The following is a 17,641-nucleotide window of genomic DNA, read 5'->3' on the forward strand; positions in this document are numbered from 1 at the left end:
TCTGACTGCTAGCCTTGAATCAGGCTAAATGCCAAAACTCCAAGATCAGCCAAATCTCTATTATAAGCCGCATGTGAAACCATGCCTGTAGCCACCAGGCAAACGTGATTTGGACCAGGATATGTGTGTAATTTCAAGGATATGTGTGTAATTTCAATGTATCTAGTCAGACCTGAAATGGAACACTCACATTAATTACATACCACCTAAGAATCCTAGGATTTCTTAAGTGTAACATTTCACATGCTTCACTTCAAACAAAACAGGTTAAATTTGTTCGTCTATTTTCAAGTGATTCCCAGTCCAGCTGGTCCATGAAATTACAATGGGATCACATGTATTTGTTACAGTGCGGGCTGTCCTGTGTTCGATCTACTCTAGAGTTGAGATTTCAAGGTAGACTCACTGCCAATGTACTGACACTAGTACTGTTGTAGCATGTTTAAGTGGAGGACAAATGAAATAGTAATGCTAGATTATTTATGTATTTTTCATAATGAAATTGATATCCCATTTTGATTTGTACTTCCACTTTGCAACATATTCAAGAACAAGAATAATCTCCAACCACTGTCATTAATTAACCAAGATCTCACTAGTCTGTAATTCACCCTACTGTAGTGATTTTATCGATTCATCTGTATGTTTTCTTCATTTTCCTTTGAAGTTGTACCAAGAGTTCATAATAAGGTGGAGTGTCTAACTTGAACGCATTCACCAAACACCCTGCTTAAAATAACACCTCGGCCTTATTTCAGAACAAAGGCTTTACCTTCTTCTGCAACACTAATCAACAGTTTTCTATCCCCCAGTAAAGGTGTTGATTTGATGAAAGATGAACTTTACGCAGGGTGTTTGTACAGGCCATACTGAGAGTTAGACACTCTCTCCCATACAAATCAGTATTACGAACTCTTGGTTGTACAGTATAGGTAAACAAAGATAAGTTTCTCTCTCATCTTATTCTAGGATTTCTATTGACAAGGAAAATTCAATTATTTGTATACAGGCTCAAAATTGAGAAAATATAAAGAAAGTGAATTAATATTATACAGTCAGTTTGCTTTTGGATATTTAATGTCTCCAACCACAACAAAAATTCGATGAATCCATGCTTCTCATCACTGGTCGTCTGAACATTCTGAAAGTGATACCTCACTCAATCAACCATATATTCTGTTTATTAGACTGAATAAAGTCATGATTACCTAAACATTCACTTAATTAATGTTTTATAATTATCCTATTCCATTTTCCTGGAGGTTCCACTGATAAAATGCAATTTCAGCAATGATAGCAGCTAGCCAAGCTGCAAGTTGATTCAGAAAGCATTCCATTCTGTAAAATAGACCCCATCCAGAATTCAACTCAGTACTCAGGCTGAGATATCTGACAATAGTCCACTACTCTGTTAATGAATCATTGATGTTCACACAATATAGCCTCCTTGAGGTATCTGAATGTTTGCTCCTCACACACTGCACAAAATTCCTTTAGATTTTGCTTAGACCGAGTTGATTCAGCTTGTCACCATACTTGTTTCCTTTGTAGTGTAGCTATACACATACTGATTTATGCCGATTAGAAAGGCTGGGCCTCAGACTGTACATTCTAAAGTCAAGTAAGTAAAAATAACTCACATACTAGTAAAAACAAGTCATGCATTAGTTCCCTACTTGATATATCCGAAGATGAACACACTGAGTCAGCTATTCCCACAATTAGTACTTCGTTACTAATGACAACCAACAAGAACCCACAATGATCCTTAAATTCGTTTTATCTTTCTTGGGGTAACGTTTGATTACCTGCTGGAAGTGCCACTGATAACTTGTACAGCAATGGTAAGCTGCAAGCTTCAATCTGAGAAAGCATTCCGTTCCGCAGTTTAGTCCATCATTCCGTTCCGTTCCGTTCCGTTCCGTTCCGTAGAATAGTCCCCACCCAAATAGGGGCCTTAGGGTCCGCAATGCGAAAAATCGATATCCTCCAATCAACTATACCTAACTATTGTCATGTGCTAGGCTAAGTGTAACTTGAATAACACCAGCGTGGCAGCCAAGTTTGTCACTTTCTTCTGGTAGAAAACGACTCCTATGTACAAATGTCTTAAAATCACGTGATTTTTCGTTGCAGCAGTTCGTAGGGTTCTTCGTATGCCACGATATTCACTCTCAACATTGTTCAAGTAGTCTATCATCAACTCAAAATATTGGTGGTTTGATTTTATTGGTCAGTTTCCGGTGGCAGCACGATCTGTGCAGCTTTTTGGCGACAGACAAAATGTTTCTTGCTCTGGAGCACAGGACAAACAGAGCAGCAACTGCGCCGTGGGTCAGCAATGACCATGTACTAGGTAAAGTACCTGCATGCGGAGTATGGTTATAATTGAAGCTTGTTAGCCATCTGGCTGACCCATCTATATGCTGAAATTCGGCCAAAATGACGCGATTTTTGCAAACAAATACCAGAATGGTTGATACATCAGCGAGACAGTCTCCAACAGCAAGGATACGAAGCTTATAAACACCTAACGATACGGCTATCTCGCCCAGTAAACGCATAGAGCAATCCAATGCATGAAATAGGCACTTAGTCTCAGGTAGGGCCCGCAACGTGAAAAATGAAGTTGCAAGAAACAAATCCCCGACTATCGTAGTATGTTACCCTTAGTGCCCCATCACTAATACGGGGGTGTCTATTTTACGGACCGGACCGTCGGACCTAAAGTTCCTGCTTAGCAAGCTAGGTGTTTAGCAGGATCTATTTTACGGACCAGACTGGAAGAGGTATAATTAAGGCAGGGGGGGGGGGGGGGGGGGGGGCTGAAGCCCCCCCTTCATATTTAGGCTTTACTTGATCAATATGCCGAGTATTAGTATATGTAATAGGACGGATGGCTGTGGTATTCGGGATTAATAGTACGAGCATTGTAAACAGGAAGGAGTAAAATAGTGCGAGGCGAAGCCGAGCACTATTTCCTTCCTGTTTACAGTGCGAGAACTATTAATCCCGAATACCACAGCCATCCAACCTATTGCAAATTAATCCGACAACCATAGCAACTGTTACTAGGCAACAGAAATTCAAAAAATAACCACTGCAAAAGACCAATCACACTTAGCAACCGTTGCCTGGCAACCGTTGCTATGGTCTCAAAATGACTTTTACCATAGCAACTGTTACCTAGCAACCGTTGCTAAGCAACCATGTTGTGTCATGCCTTGGGGGCATCTATCACTATGGTAACAATGGTTGTCAAATCGGACATTTACTTCTAATATAAACACATCACACTATTTTAGCCAATCATATTAGTATTATAGATTTTTGTCATGGGACCTTGACAAACAAGTGTAATACTAATTCTATTGGCTAATTGCTTGACGTATTTCAATATAATACGTCAAGCTGCTATTGAGAGTATTATACAGTAACACATTCAGTTGTTGGATTATAATGAAATTTTGTCTTAGCATAATTATATGATCACTAATAATACAAATACTCATAAAACCACCTTATAAACGTCTTTCCAAGGTATTATCAGTGGATTTATGCTAAAATTTATGCAACAAGGACCCGAATCAGCATTGGAGGTTTACAAGATCGAGATACTCTAATAGAGCAGTCAGCTAACTACTCTAATAGAACATTCACTGGAAACATGTAGTTGGTTCTGTTATGGAATTTTTCCAAATCTGCTTGCACCTATACATGCAATGAAATGAATTGGTCTGTTTAAAGGGCTTCATTCATCTACTTGTGTAGTTAATATGTATGACAATACTTAATTCAGGTTCACAATTTCCATTGAAAATGCTCTCAGATTCAATCTTGTATTGTTCAAATTTCAAAATTTTCCACTTTCAACATTATTATTCTAACATGCACCTATTCAGTGTTGTGCAATTGTGAGAGGGGTGCATCATGTACTTGGTTGTCTGCAAACTTTTCCATTAGCAAAATACTTCAGAGAGCCATACCTATAATCTAAAGGCAGTATATAAAATATCTACAGGCAGAAAATATTATGAATTTTATGTGGAAATGTCTCCAAATTGCAGTGTTTTAGCATCTATTTTTCAAAATTTTCCTGGGGGGGCATGCCCCCAGACCCCCCTAGTTCCAGCATGCTTTGCATGCTGGGAAGTGTGCTTCGCTACCTCTACCCAAGAGATTAGTACCTTGAGTTAGCCCCCCCCCTTTATAAATCCTAGATTCGCCCCTGAGCTTGCAGGTGGAGTATTGTAACAATACATAGCAGTTGGCTGTAAGCAGCTAAAGCCAGCTACTGGCAATGTCAGATTGCTGCACACAACAGAGAGTTGCAAACAGTAGTTAACATCAAGCAGCACACAGTTGTTATTAGCTGTACAGGTAGAAGCAGTATCAGCTGCCAGTACAAGCAGCAGCAGCAGCAGCAGCAGCAGCTAGCAGTTACAGCTAGCAGCAGTAGCTGGTTTAACAATAGCAAACAACAGAAATTACAAAATATTTATGATTCCCCAGTTTCAGCATTTCAAGTATACTACCTAGCTCCCCTAAATCAGCCCCTGAATCATTCTTGGTGTCTATTATGTTGTCAATCATATGATTATCACATGCTGGATGGTCTGAAACGTCAAATTGGAATTTCTGCCCGATATCGGCATTGCGGGTCCGATATCGGGTTTCGGTGTCCGGCGTCGGCCTTTCACGTCGGCGGCGGTGACTCTTCAGGGCCACCATATAATTCCGGGCCCAAGAAATTCGGGCATTGTTTGCGCATTAGCACGAGCCCGCTGGGCACGAGACTAACTAGGTAGGCGACGCTATAGATACTGTGACGATGCGGTGATTTACCTGGGAAATTACCATTACATCATTACATGACATATGGCTATCCCGTTAAGGCAAGGAATGTCACGATAATATGAAGGCACGGATTTTCCACGGAACATTGCTAGACAGTGAGATCAGTCATACAGCTTCCTATATTAATCATTAATCATCTGTTTCTAACAATGGCAATAGAAAGACGTCATTTAGAAGTGCTGAATACTTGTGATCACGATTTGATGACGACATTGAGCCTCCCCTTTTTATTACCTCATCTCAAAGAATGCAAGCTTCTTGCAGAAAAGGAGGTAGCATCGCTCAGCAAGCCTGGCCTAAACCCTCCAGAAGTTAATAGACACTTCTTAGATATTCTTAAGTCTAAAGGATCCAGGGCATTTTCACTTTTCCTTAATGCTTTGAAGAAAGAGGATGAACATATTGGACATCAAGATCTATATGAACTTCTTTATAAAGAAAATCAATGCATACTGGATCGTCCCCGCCAACTGCTTGCAGGAGTCAAGTGAATCTGAATCCTACCCAACTGCTTTGGTAATCCCAAACACTGGAAACAAGGAGATAGAGGTAGCTAAGCCATGGCTGAGTACAGGTATGCAGTCACAAAAAAGCAGTGCTAGTGACGTTTCTTCTACTTTCACTTCGTCAAATGAGGCCTTAAATACCAGTTTGATATTGGTGCATCAGAAGCTAGGATCTATAGAGAACCATATCGTGGACATGAAGAACATTTTGACATCCTCATCCTCAGATATTAGCAGTGCAAGTGATGAGCAATCTCGGCGTACATCTGTCAGTGGCTGCAAAGATGGAAAAGAAATTGTAAAACCATTACGAAAAAGTGATACCTATCCTACGTTAAGAATGGTAAGGCCAATAACACATCAAATTATATTATATGTTTACATTTTCATCGTAGCTATACAAAAAGGGCATGTCCATGCATGCATGCATGCATGAATGCAAAAGTAACTGGTAACTGAGAAAGCTAATGTCTGGTGCAGCCAAGAATGAATGTTAATGTGGATCTTTATTGTTGACTTGTGTTCTACATGTAGTGCTGTCACATTTTTGCTTTTCTCTATTTGGCTAGTCACCTTTTTCAATAGCCAGGTGTAGGAGAAAAGCAGCCAAATGACAATTAGGAATATGGCAAGGCTGATGACTATCAAGTAATTGGGAATGTGGCATGGCTAATGTAAAACATAAGTCAAGTTCTAATAACAGTTATAGTACTGCTCAAATGCAACGTTGTCTCGTGAAAGTGTGAGCGATTAAAAACTCACTAATTAAAGGGCATGGCACCTGTTTCGCTTGCGAGTATTCATCCCAGGGATGAACACTTGCAAGTGAAATGGATGCCACACTCCTTAATTAACAAACTGTTTAATCACTTGCACTCTCGCGAGGTGACGTTGCATTTGAGTGGTACCGTACTTGTATTATTATCATTTGATCTTGGCCTATACGTTCACATAAATTGAGTAAGGAAAATGCACAATTGAGCCTCAGTTTCCATTTAGGATTTTGTTACAAGTCACATCTTTAAATCTTCTCAAATTTTCCTGCCTTGCAAGATTATTTGAGTATTTTACATATAAATTTTGTTGTATGAATGATGAAGTGCCATGTCTATGCGTATGTTTCTTTTGATCTTTTTATCATATAGGAAAATCAAAGGAGGAGACATCTGTCATTGCAACACACATACTCTGCTTTAACACCGATTACTGGCAACAAGGTTCAAACTACAGAAAGTATTGTTATTGAGTCAAACCTATTCTACTTACCACCCGTGTTTAAAGAAGGTGAATTGCATTTAATTTTATATCAAACTGAACAACAAAGAGTCAGGGAAACTGTTTGCAGCTTTGATTTACAGTCTAAACAGTGGAGAAATAGAGAAGTTATCACTACATCAAACTCCAATCAGAAAGCATTTTCCCTCCTTTATAGGGAAAAGTTAGCAATCCTCCGTGCTGTGTCTGTAGATGATCGGTCTGCTTCTGTGAAGATAAACATATGCAAGCTGAAGCATCCTTCTTCCTGGGAACTAATTCCATTCACAAGCGAGTCTGTAAACCCAGTCAATTTAAAGAACTGTCAGTGTGTCCAATCCACTCGTCACATTGTGCTTGTATCAGTATGCCAGTCAACAATAATTACCTACATGCATCACTATTCATCTCAGTTGTCCAAAGTCTCGTTTTCTCTGCCATCATCAACTACTTCATATCAACTGCAATCCTGTCTCATTGCACACCCACTTACTTTATACTGCAGTTTACTGTGCCGTGAAGCAAACAGCCAATGTAGAGTAGTAGTTTACAAACTAAAGTTGGAACAAACCAGTGCAGCAAAGAACACAATTGAATTGGTGCACAGTTGCAGTTCTGATGTGTTGCAGTGTTATCTATTTACATCCCATGGTAAAACCACAGCAGTAAAGATCACTGAAAGCAAACATAGTAATTCATGCTTCCTAGAATTTTGTCCACTGAATGATGCTGCTACTAGTAACTTTTTCCGAAAGGAATATTCATTCATCATCAAGCTGTTAAGTGTCGTACCACTTCACTCCGCCGCTTACATCAACCATGTTTTAATTGTTTATTTTGACAGTAGGTGTGAAAAATCCTATTTGGAAGTATTTTCCCTTGTATAATTTATTTAATTATTTATTTGTTACAAATGATGTTTAATTTAAAAAAAAAAAATTTTTTTCCAGGCTAGATGTATAATTGCCTTTCCATTACACATCTATACACGATGGAATATAAACCTTTAATTTGTTATACTATGTGGATTTGGAAGCTGGGACTGGGGCGGGGTTAAGTAAGTGTCACCATGAAGTGTGTCCTGCACACCAAAATGTTGCAATATACACAACAACTTGGCAAATGGTGTGTATATTGCGACATTTTGGTGTGTCAGACACACTTCATTTTTACAGTGTAACTTGAAGTGACGCATGGATTTGGTATTATGTACAATATAGTTGCAATAGGAATATATGAGTTAATTATAATGTTCAGCTAAATGCTAGGTTTTAGCTGTGGTCTAAAGGTCATTAACCCACTTAGTGACCCTATTGGTTCATTTATGAACTAGTATATTATGCCATTGGTTATAGTCATGCTATTTGTCTCTGTTACACCACATCTTTATACCAGAACCATAGACTTAATGTACAGCCATAGTCATTTTATGCATGACATTATGCATGCATACAAGATAATGAATGGTTAAAAACTTTGGAATATATAGCCTTTGTGAAGATAACAACATTGCTTCATATCAGTAGCTGATCATGATATTCAACAGTAACACTCTGGCCAAATTGTTGTCTATAGTTTATAGAATTAAGCCATACCCCAGCATGTAGCTTCAAGTTATATCACTAATCACTGAGCGATCATGAACGTCCATGTTTAGTGCATGTATGCACACAGGGCATTATATTTCTTATGAGAATTATAAATGCAAATAATATGAATTTTCTTCCATGCATGCAGCTATGGATTCTGGTACATCAGTGACAAAATACAGTAGCTATAGCTATATATAGTGCATTATTGAAGATGTCGTTGATTCATTGATGTTGCTGCTGATTGACTATGTACATGCCTAGACTGCGTGTTGCGGGGGATCAAGTCACTGCTGGGTCTCGACTCTGGGATTTTTTCTGCATTCTTCAACGTTTCAGTTACATGTTTCAGATTCCCTGTATTCACAGGGAGTCTGAAACACTTTTAGCCTTCTCACAGGTCCCTAGTGGGATAGCATTTAATAAAAACATGCACTTTCATATTTGGACTACAGTCTAGTTGTATACAAGTGGTGCACCTATCATAGATGAATTCTCGTCAGGGGCGGATCCAGGGGGGTTCCCCCTTTTTGAAAGAGCCTCTATTACTCGAGATACTCTAATAGAGCAGTCAAGATAGACATGCTGTTACAGTGTAATAGAGCAGTCACAGTATTCTTAAGAGCTTAAGAGGAGCAGTGTAGTTATAAATAAGGAAATATAGTTGGTGAGGGTATCTATGGTGAGGGGCAGCTATTGTTATCAAATGATGACCTTGTTTTTTTTTGGGGTCTTCGACTTACAGCTAGACTGAAATTGCAATTCCAGAGTGGAACCCCCCTTTTAAAAAGTCTGGATCCGCCCCTGCTCTTATCACATAAGTTTTCATGATCGTATCATGCATGTGTGACTAGTGGCTGCATGGACCGATTTAGACAATCATATCAGTAACTTTGATTTACAATGTATGACCAAAATGATTTTATGTTTTTGGGCACTTCACCCCCACTCTTAAGATGATTGGTTGCAGGGTTGTTCGGTGGAGGAGGAGGAGGAGGAGGAGGAGGATTTGCCCCAAGATGTTGTTGAGGGAGATGACAGTCAGCCCTGTGCTGATATGAGTGAACAAAGTTGGACAGAAGTATCATCTGGCTTCTGCAGGGACAACACAGTGTCTGACGATAACTTTCCTTCTGCAGTTCCTGTCACCAATAGGTTTTCATCGCTCTCTGTTGAAGATGCTTTCTTGGACCCTGAAGATGCGGTTCCTCAAGATGTTGGTATTGAAGATTCAAACATTCAGTTCACTTTTGGGTCATCTCAAGGAGCTGCTACGACAGAGAACATTGGGCCAACTGATTTTGAGTTGCTTGAGGAGGCCATTGTTGCTGTTGCAGAGCAGAAGATTTCACATTTGGTAACTTCGGCACCTCCAGATACTGTGAACTCTCCTTTAGTTGTTGCTGATGGGATTGCTTCTGAAACACTGTGTGATGGGCAACCACATGATTTGAAGCACTCTAGTTATCGAGCTCACTACCCGTTAGAATTGCCCCTTTATCATCTGCCTACAGTTAGTAGTAGACCTTTAGCACTTTCCAGACCAGATCTATCTGTTTACGAACTGACTTTAATAATACTACACACTATTCCAATGATTACCATAGTCTATTCATCTCTACATTCAATCCACTAGTACCTACAAGTTCCCACTTTTCCCCCTTTACTCTGTATTCATCCTTCCCCTCTATGCCCAGCGTCTCCCTTCCAACTTGACTGCATATTTAGTATAATTATTGCTTTAGCTCACAAACTCACAAAAGGTCGATTTACAATGTATTGTGCTTATTATTTGGGGTTGTGCAGTTGCACCTCGAGTTACATCCCTGTGTTGTATCAGCCATACAGCTGCCTTTAGTAATCAAATGAGCCAAATTTCAAAATCATGTGTAAATGGATCCATGAGTTATTAAATGACGGAACTCAATACGTTCATACTATAGTTTGTCACGGTCGAGTGGCACCAAAACTATGAAGGCTGAAGAAGTTTATAGCCAGGCCCGCTCTACTACACACGACTACACATGTCTGCTGAGTCACACCCACGCACATCAGGTGACATAATTAATGGGGTCACGCGAAAGACTTTTCAGTAACGACACACCCCGAAATGGATCAAGTTCACTCGAAGTTATTGGACAACTTTTCTCGTGAGCTTAGGGCTACGCTCAACCTTCGTTATCTTTTCCCGCATCTCACGGACAGGAAACTTCTTACCAGTGAGGAAGAGCAGCAGTTACGGAAACTGTTGGAAGGCAATGGCGATGACGTCCAAACTCATGATTGCGATCGAGAGCAAGATACAAACGTTACGTTCTTGAAGATACTGAAAACAAAAGGCTCAAAAGCGTTTGAGCTTTTTTTACAGACGCTAAAAGATGAAAAGGAACACTTGGGTCACTACGACATGTACGAAACATTGTCGCAAGCAAGGTTGGGACGAGAATCCCGAACAAGGTCTGCTTCTAGTCCTTCGGTATTCGAGCCATCCGGAAGTGAGCAGAGGCCAGATAATTCCCAGCCAATGAGTGACACTTCTGTATTAAGGTATGCATCGGAAAGTTCTGCTGGATATTCTAGTATGACAGAATCGCATTGGGAATATCATATCAAGCAGCATCTCAGCCAAATAGAAAGAACAATAGGTGAAAACAGTGCAGAAGTAGCAAGACTTAATAAAGAGTTAAAAGTATCCTACAGTAAGATTATGGCAAATATCACAAGCATGAGATGTAGTTCTGCAAGTGGAGAAGGGGACGATTCATCAGGAGGGAGTGCTGCATCGTTACCTCAAAAACATTTACAATCACGACAGAAGTCAGTAAAGAAAGGACCACCAATGGATTCTGAAAGTGAAGTATCACTTCATTCTGCTTATGAACAAGAAGAAGATACTAAATCAGAAAAAACTGAGACTTCCAGTAACATGGTTTTATCAAGTACACAACAACAATTGGTACCGATTCATGTTGCACCTTTGCAGCCAATTAATCTAGTAAGCATTAGATCTCATTTTGCTTATACCTACTATGGTGTGACTTTCATCAAGGGACATGATACAGTGAAACCTCACTAGTGGCCACCTCTTTAATAAGACCACATCGTTATAGTGTCCACTTCCAGCTACTTGGTCCCAAACATAGATTAGATGTACGCCATATAGGTGGCCCTATTAATGAGATTTCACTGTATCAGTCCTGTATCACACATTTCTGTATACGTGAATCCTAGTGTGCATGTTAGTGTTAACTGTTCAGCTTCCTGCGGTTTACTAGTCCTGTTGTCTGCACTGACCCTTAGCAACTGAGTAGCACACAGGTGTCCAAGTGCTGGTAGGCGTAACCATGGTGCTAGCATAGTAGCCAAAGGCTTTACTTTTGCTTTGCCTTTTTTTTGTCAGTGTGAATGTGTGTAGGCAGGAGCTCATCGAATCCTATGGACAAGGAAGTGTGTAACTCCGTACACTACCAATACTACGGGCAAAATTCAAACATGGCATCTATGTATATAATTGGCAAGATAATTGGTTACATCATTCTTACGTGCAACAGGGTTACACTAAATGGGCTGCTACTCCATCGTCTTATGTAAAGCTGTTTTGATAGGAAGATCGTCGAGTCGAAGGTAGAGCTTGGAATAGTCAAGTGGAATAATTTCTCTTGATTTCACGTGATTAGTGACTGTAGAAAGACTATCTTGCTAAGTCTGTGCTATTATTCCTCCGTTGTGCCATTTCATTTCCATAGCTTTGCTTTGTTGCTGTGGAAACATGATGTACTCGAGCATGTGCCTCCACATAATATCCTAATTGGGAAATTTTAAAAGGTACTTATTATAGTACACGGCAGCCATGTTTGAATTTCGCTGTTCACAGAGTTACATGCTCTCTTGTCCATAGGATTTGATGCTCCTGGTTAGGATAGGAGTGTGTTTAACTAAGGACTAGATATAATCTCAGGCCTTAAATTAACGTGTGGTCAATGGACAAAATCGAACAAATAGCACAATGTCTGCACGTAATGAGTTTTGGACGGACACACATGTCCTTGCAAAACCAATAGTGGTACCATAAAAGCTGATGTGTATGGGTAGGTAAAACAGTGGACCCGGGGACCTACAGAAATCCAACTCTTCTTGGAACATTTTACACTTCACAGTATTCTATACTTGTTCTAGGTACCTCCGCAAACAGTCTTGCATGGCCAATCCACTTTTCCCCCCTTGCGGCATCTCACACAATGTTTGCACCAATTAGAAATTATAAGTGCCTCTGAAAAAGTGTCTGAAGCTGACTGCATTAATTACAGGTCACTCGCTATTTTCCCAGAGTATTTGTTTGCACAATGTTTCTAAAGTCTAGTAGCTAGGTGACATAATAGACTAACATGCTGATTGTGCAGCAGGCGAACAATTACTAGCTAAGCCAAGCTAAGCAAGTTCCAGCAGCTCTTCATACGTCATGGTGCATTTGCACAATGTTCCTAAACTACTCTAGTAGCTAGGCGGCATAATAGACTAGTATGCTTACTGTGCAGCAGGCAGTGGTCTATAAATGCAGACAGCTTCAGTCACTTTTTAGAGGCATTTATAATTTCTAATTGGTGTAAACATCGTGCGAGATGCCACGAGGGGAGAAAAAGTGGATTGGCCATGCAAAGGTACCTAGTACAGGTATAGAATACTGTGAGGTGTATAAAATTTCGAGTTGGATTTCCACGGGTCCCCAGGTCCTTGGTCCCCGGGTCCACTGTTTTTACCTACCCGATGTGTACATGTTTGTTGTAGTGCTAACAATAACTGTCACTTGGTTGCTTCCCAATCCAAGGATTTACCAATGCCACCTCCCCTTTGTGTACTGCTATTGGTTGTATTTAACTTCACAACTTTCAATGGAAACTCCCTATTCCAATTCCAGCAGTGTAAAGTGCTCCTCTAGCTCATGTCTGTACAGTTTGACTCTATGTCTATACATTAGTGAATATGTAAGGACATTTGTCCTTGGCACCTTAAAAATTAAATGAAGGTCTGTAATCTACTAATCATACAGTACGATAGTAACTGTATAGTAGGGACCACAGAGGAGTAGGTGTGGCCCACTAAATAACATCACCCAAAAACCAGCCTCAATTTTCCATGACGACGATGAGGCGGTATTGGTGAGGTAAAACTAAGCCCAAACAAGCTTTCAGATCGACCCGAAATGCTTTCAACAAGTTGCTATGGAATTTTAATTTTTTTATTTGACGGAATTTTCTACTGACTGACTGAGTAAGTAAGTAACTGACTGACTGACTGATGCCTTCAGACAATCGTAACTTGATAACGGCTAAGGCTACGGGCTTGATTTTTTCACTGTTCGACGTCGCTTCAGCCCGACAGGCGCCTTTTGGCATACCGCACTACATACAGTGCATTCTTCATGGACTTACCAGTGTCCTCCTTTGTGTCCCATTCATCTTTGCTGACAGGGAAAGGTGTCGATTTGGTGTGAGCATACCGCACTGTCAGCTAGTGCGGTATGCTCACACCAAATCGACACCTGAACATAGCTGACAGTGAAGTGTAATGGATACTTCACTTTTCAAACGATAATTAATAAAATTGGGGTGCGGCACCAATTCTTTTGGTATGCGTGGATTGCAGAGGTGCTTTTCGAACAGTTCTTGATTCGAAATGCTGCGTAACGGGTTGAGCAAAGCTAACAACGAAGCGTAATGGATACTGCACTTTTCAGGCGATAATTGGGGCGTGCGGTGCCATTTCAGATGCGGAATGCGTGGGTTCACCATAATAATTATTTACAAAAAAGTTAACAAACAAGTACACAGAAAAATTTGGAATTTTCAACCAGAGTAGGGACCATAGCACATCGATAAAAAGTACTGAAACAAGCTGGAGTAGTGGACGATATTAAATCACAGTAAAACAATAAGAAGTGTTATATCCCTACTGTGCATTTCCATTATGGCATCTTGAGCACAGTAGGGATATAACACTTCTTATTGTTTTACTGTGAATTAATATCGTCCACTACTCCAGCTTGTTTCAGTACTTATTATTGATGTGCTATGGTCCCTACTCTAGTTGAAATTCCAAATTTTTCTGTATACTTGTAATACAGATTATGGTTTAAAGGTAATACATTAAATTAGTTCTTCCTGTGCATAGCTGCTTTTTTGGTAGAATGTACAACTACATGTAGTATAATGGCTAAGGCTACGGGTTTGATTTTTTCACTGTTTTACGTTTCTGGTGCCTTTTAGCATGCTGCAGTATGTACAATGCATGCTTCGTGGACTTACCTGTGTCCTCCTTTGTGTCCCATTTATCTTTGCTTACAGCACAAGGTGTTGATTCATGGTAGTTCCGCATGATGACTCCCATATTTGTAAAGGAAATTGTCTAGATTTCAGTTGTGACCAGATTGATTGCAGAGGCCCTTCTCTAGTGTTCTTCGTTTGTAATGCTGCTGTAACAGGGTGAACAAAGCTGGAAAAGAAGAGTAATGGCCACTTCGCTATTTTGGTAGTTAATAGTTAGGGCGTGCTTTCAGATAAAAACAATAAGCCTGATGCCATTCTTTCTTGTAAAGCGGTATGCACAGGTTGACGGTCATAACTATGATACAAGGTAAAAAAACACCAAGTACAGGGAAAAATTAGGAATTTTAAGTTCAATTAGGGATCAAAGAAATAATATGTAATGAAACAAAGGAGGTTGCCTACACCTATAAAGATATACTTTCCTTGTTCATTTTATTTCTATGATCCCTAATCCAATTTAAAATTCCTAGTTCTAGTAACATGAATGGTGCCAAATATGCATATGTACAATAAATTTTGTATCTTACCATACATTTCTGTTATCATTACAAAAAAGTTACAAGGTCATCTTGCTTGTTTTCAGCCAGGTTTTTGGGAGATACGTTTTTGGCAAGAAAGCACACACCGTGCTACTGATCATGAACTGTATGATATGTTCGCACAATATGATTCTGACTTCCCACTTCCAATATATAGTATTATAGCTGTTCAGTTCTATTTATAGTACTATACCCATAGTACACTAATATAGAAACCACTTGCAGCCCTATTTGTAACCACAATGTACACACCAGTAGCTGATCAGTAATTATTGTTGTACTTTGAACTTTATTGCAACTACTCTATTTCCTCAAATTAACACGATGGATACTCATTCAGATACCAGCAGCTACTATTTGAGGGTGTCTTCTACAGTACCACACAACATCATCTTGCGAGAGTGTGGGCGATTAAAAAAAACTTGCTAGTTAAAGGGCTTGGCACCCGTTTAGCTCACAGGTATTCATTCCAAGCGGAATGGGATGAATACTCGCGAGTGAAATAGGTGCCACGCCCTTTAATTAGCGATTTGTAAAATTGCTTGCACTCTTGTGAGATGGCATTGCATTTGAACAGTACCATATGTGGCTCTTACTTGAGGGCAGTGTCCCAGTTCAGCTTGGCTTTGCCAACTGTTGCGTCAGTTAACTATACTACATAGTTGTGATAACCAAGTACATTATCGTACAGTAATGTTGATAATATAAAAGCATATTAAGGCAACAATATAGTTAGCTAACTGCATCTTATTAGCTAATTGCCAAAACAAGGGAAGTCATCATATGACAATCCTGCTTAGCCTGTTACATTTTAAATGTTTTGTAAAACCATCAAGATTGTTTGGATCATGTTTAGACCTAATCAATACTGCCAAGGCATTATGAAGACACGGTACCACAACATTGTTTCATTGTCTCGTGAGAGTGCGAGCAGTTAAGATAACTTGCTAATCTAGGGTATAGCACCCATTTCGTTTGTGAGTAATCATCCCAAATGGAACAGGATGAATACTCACAAGTGAAACTGGTACCATGCCATTTAATTAGCAAGTTTTTTTTAATCACTCATATTCTTGCAAGATGACGTTCAGTTTGAGTGGTACCATATTTGAAGCTGGTTACTAATCAATTTTTTTGGTAGGAATTATAGGCAAACATTATTTGTGATCCCTACTATTTGGTGTTGTTGTACATAATGTTACTTCATTGTTTGCTATCAGGTTTCTAATCCAGTACTACCACTTCAGGGAGCAAACTCACAATCTTACTCAGATATTGGACGACTTTCTCAATCACAGAAATTACCAAGCTTATCATCCTCAAGTCTGGTAATAAGTAAAACCAGTTCAATGTCTTCACTTCAACAACTATTGGAAATTGCTGTACCTTGTACTTGTCAGCACTCAGATTTTCCTCCAGTGTTTCTTAACAATCATGCACATTTTCTGTGCTGGACAGTCAAAGAACATCAAAGAATAAACCACTCTATTAGTTTTATTGAAGAATATACCCAAGCATTTAGTTTATTAAAGGGCTGTTGTGTGTGGTCAAAGAACATAAACAATATTCAGCGGTGTATCTGTTCAGTGTTTACGTACTCAAACAAAATTACTCTTTTTGGAGGTGAATTTCATAACAAAACTTACAAAGTAGCTTTGTTCCAACTATCAGATGATAAAACACATTCATTGTCTTGGCAGAACATACCAACGAATTCTAGGAAGACACTTGTAAACTTAGACCCTAATAACTGTGTTTGCCTGCAATACAGAGGAAGGGTGATAGCAGCTACCATCATGAGCAATAAACATCCTAAAGTATATTTTCATGTATATTTTTCAGAGGCAATAGACGAAATGTATTGGAAGTCAGCATTTTTACAGATACAACATCCACAGAGAGTGAAAAAATTTTCATGTGATCTTCAGTCCTGTGTAATGATGAATGACAAAGTTTACTATACTGTCAGGTTCAGTGACAATATGATGTGTGTATATCAAGTTGATCTTTCAACACTGTTCATTAACACAGATAGCCAACAACATGCTATATACCTTCCACCAGCTATCATGTGGCCTATTGACGACCTGACTATCTCTGGGTGTTTTCTTTCAGTGTTTGATGACAAGGTTATTTCTATTAGTACAAAATGCATTAACAGCAAGACCGTCATAGAAGTTAGCTCGGTAGACTCTTTCCCAAAGCAAACATGTTTTTACCATTTTCCAACCGATGTTGAAGTGACTTCAGCTGTCATTGTGCCTGATACAATAAACAACCTTGCTACTGTGTACCATGATAAAAAGACAAACAGTTGCTATCTGAAAATATTGCGAATTATATAACAGCTGTCATGCATAGTTTGTGTGCTTTTTCTTGAGACCTCTGTTTTGCAGAAGTGTAGCTATTATGATAATTATTAGTATTGTCACTGCTTTGGTTGTGTATGTTTTTGCATTGTATATATTATAAGTATGCATATGATCATGTTGTACTATTTGATAAATTTAAACCATCGACCTCAGCAAGTAAAAGACTGCTCTCCTCTATGAAGTAGTACTATCATCAACTGT

The 17,641-nt window shown here is 39.4% G+C and overlaps 2 protein-coding genes across 2 annotated transcripts; both read left to right on the forward strand.

The window, feature by feature from the left end:
• The first annotated feature begins 5,004 nt into the window (after window positions 1-5,004).
• LOC136261126 (uncharacterized) lies at window positions 5,005-9,842 on the forward strand. Its single transcript, XM_066055096.1, has 3 exons — window positions 5,005-5,706; window positions 6,509-7,498; window positions 9,177-9,842. Exons 1-3 carry the CDS (start codon window positions 5,251-5,253, stop codon window positions 9,840-9,842), a joined length of 2,112 nt encoding a protein of 703 aa, XP_065911168.1. The 5' UTR covers window positions 5,005-5,250.
• Window positions 9,843-10,289: 447 nt separating this feature from the next.
• LOC136261382 (uncharacterized) lies at window positions 10,290-17,575 on the forward strand. Its single transcript, XM_066055381.1, has 2 exons — window positions 10,290-11,201; window positions 16,289-17,575. The coding sequence occupies exons 1-2, from the start codon at window positions 10,317-10,319 to the stop codon at window positions 17,411-17,413; spliced, it is 2,010 nt and encodes a 669-aa protein (XP_065911453.1). The 5' UTR covers window positions 10,290-10,316; the 3' UTR covers window positions 17,414-17,575.
• Window positions 17,576-17,641: the final 66 nt, after the last annotated feature.

This window comes from Dysidea avara, chromosome 7 (assembly GCF_963678975.1).
Source record: "Dysidea avara chromosome 7, odDysAvar1.4, whole genome shotgun sequence".
Classification (NCBI taxonomy): domain Eukaryota; kingdom Metazoa; phylum Porifera; class Demospongiae; order Dictyoceratida; family Dysideidae; genus Dysidea; species Dysidea avara.

What these genes read in the sequence shown, in the direction of transcription:
- LOC136261126 (XM_066055096.1), top strand. Translation starts at nt 5,251, where the DNA reads ATGAACATATTGGACATCAAGATCTATATGAACTTCTTTATAAAGAAA. An exon ending in CCTATCCTACGTTAAGAATG is followed by an intron (nt 5,707 to 6,508) that starts GTAAGGCCAATA and finishes TTTATCATATAG; the next exon opens with GAAAATCAAAGGAGGAGACA. An exon ending in ATTTGGAAGTATTTTCCCTT is followed by an intron (nt 7,499 to 9,176) that starts GTATAATTTATT and finishes GATTGGTTGCAG; the next exon opens with GGTTGTTCGGTGGAGGAGGA.
- LOC136261382 (XM_066055381.1), top strand. Translation starts at nt 10,317, where the DNA reads ATGGATCAAGTTCACTCGAAGTTATTGGACAACTTTTCTCGTGAGCTT. An exon ending in CTTTGCAGCCAATTAATCTA is followed by an intron (nt 11,202 to 16,288) that starts GTAAGCATTAGA and finishes GTTTGCTATCAG; the next exon opens with GTTTCTAATCCAGTACTACC.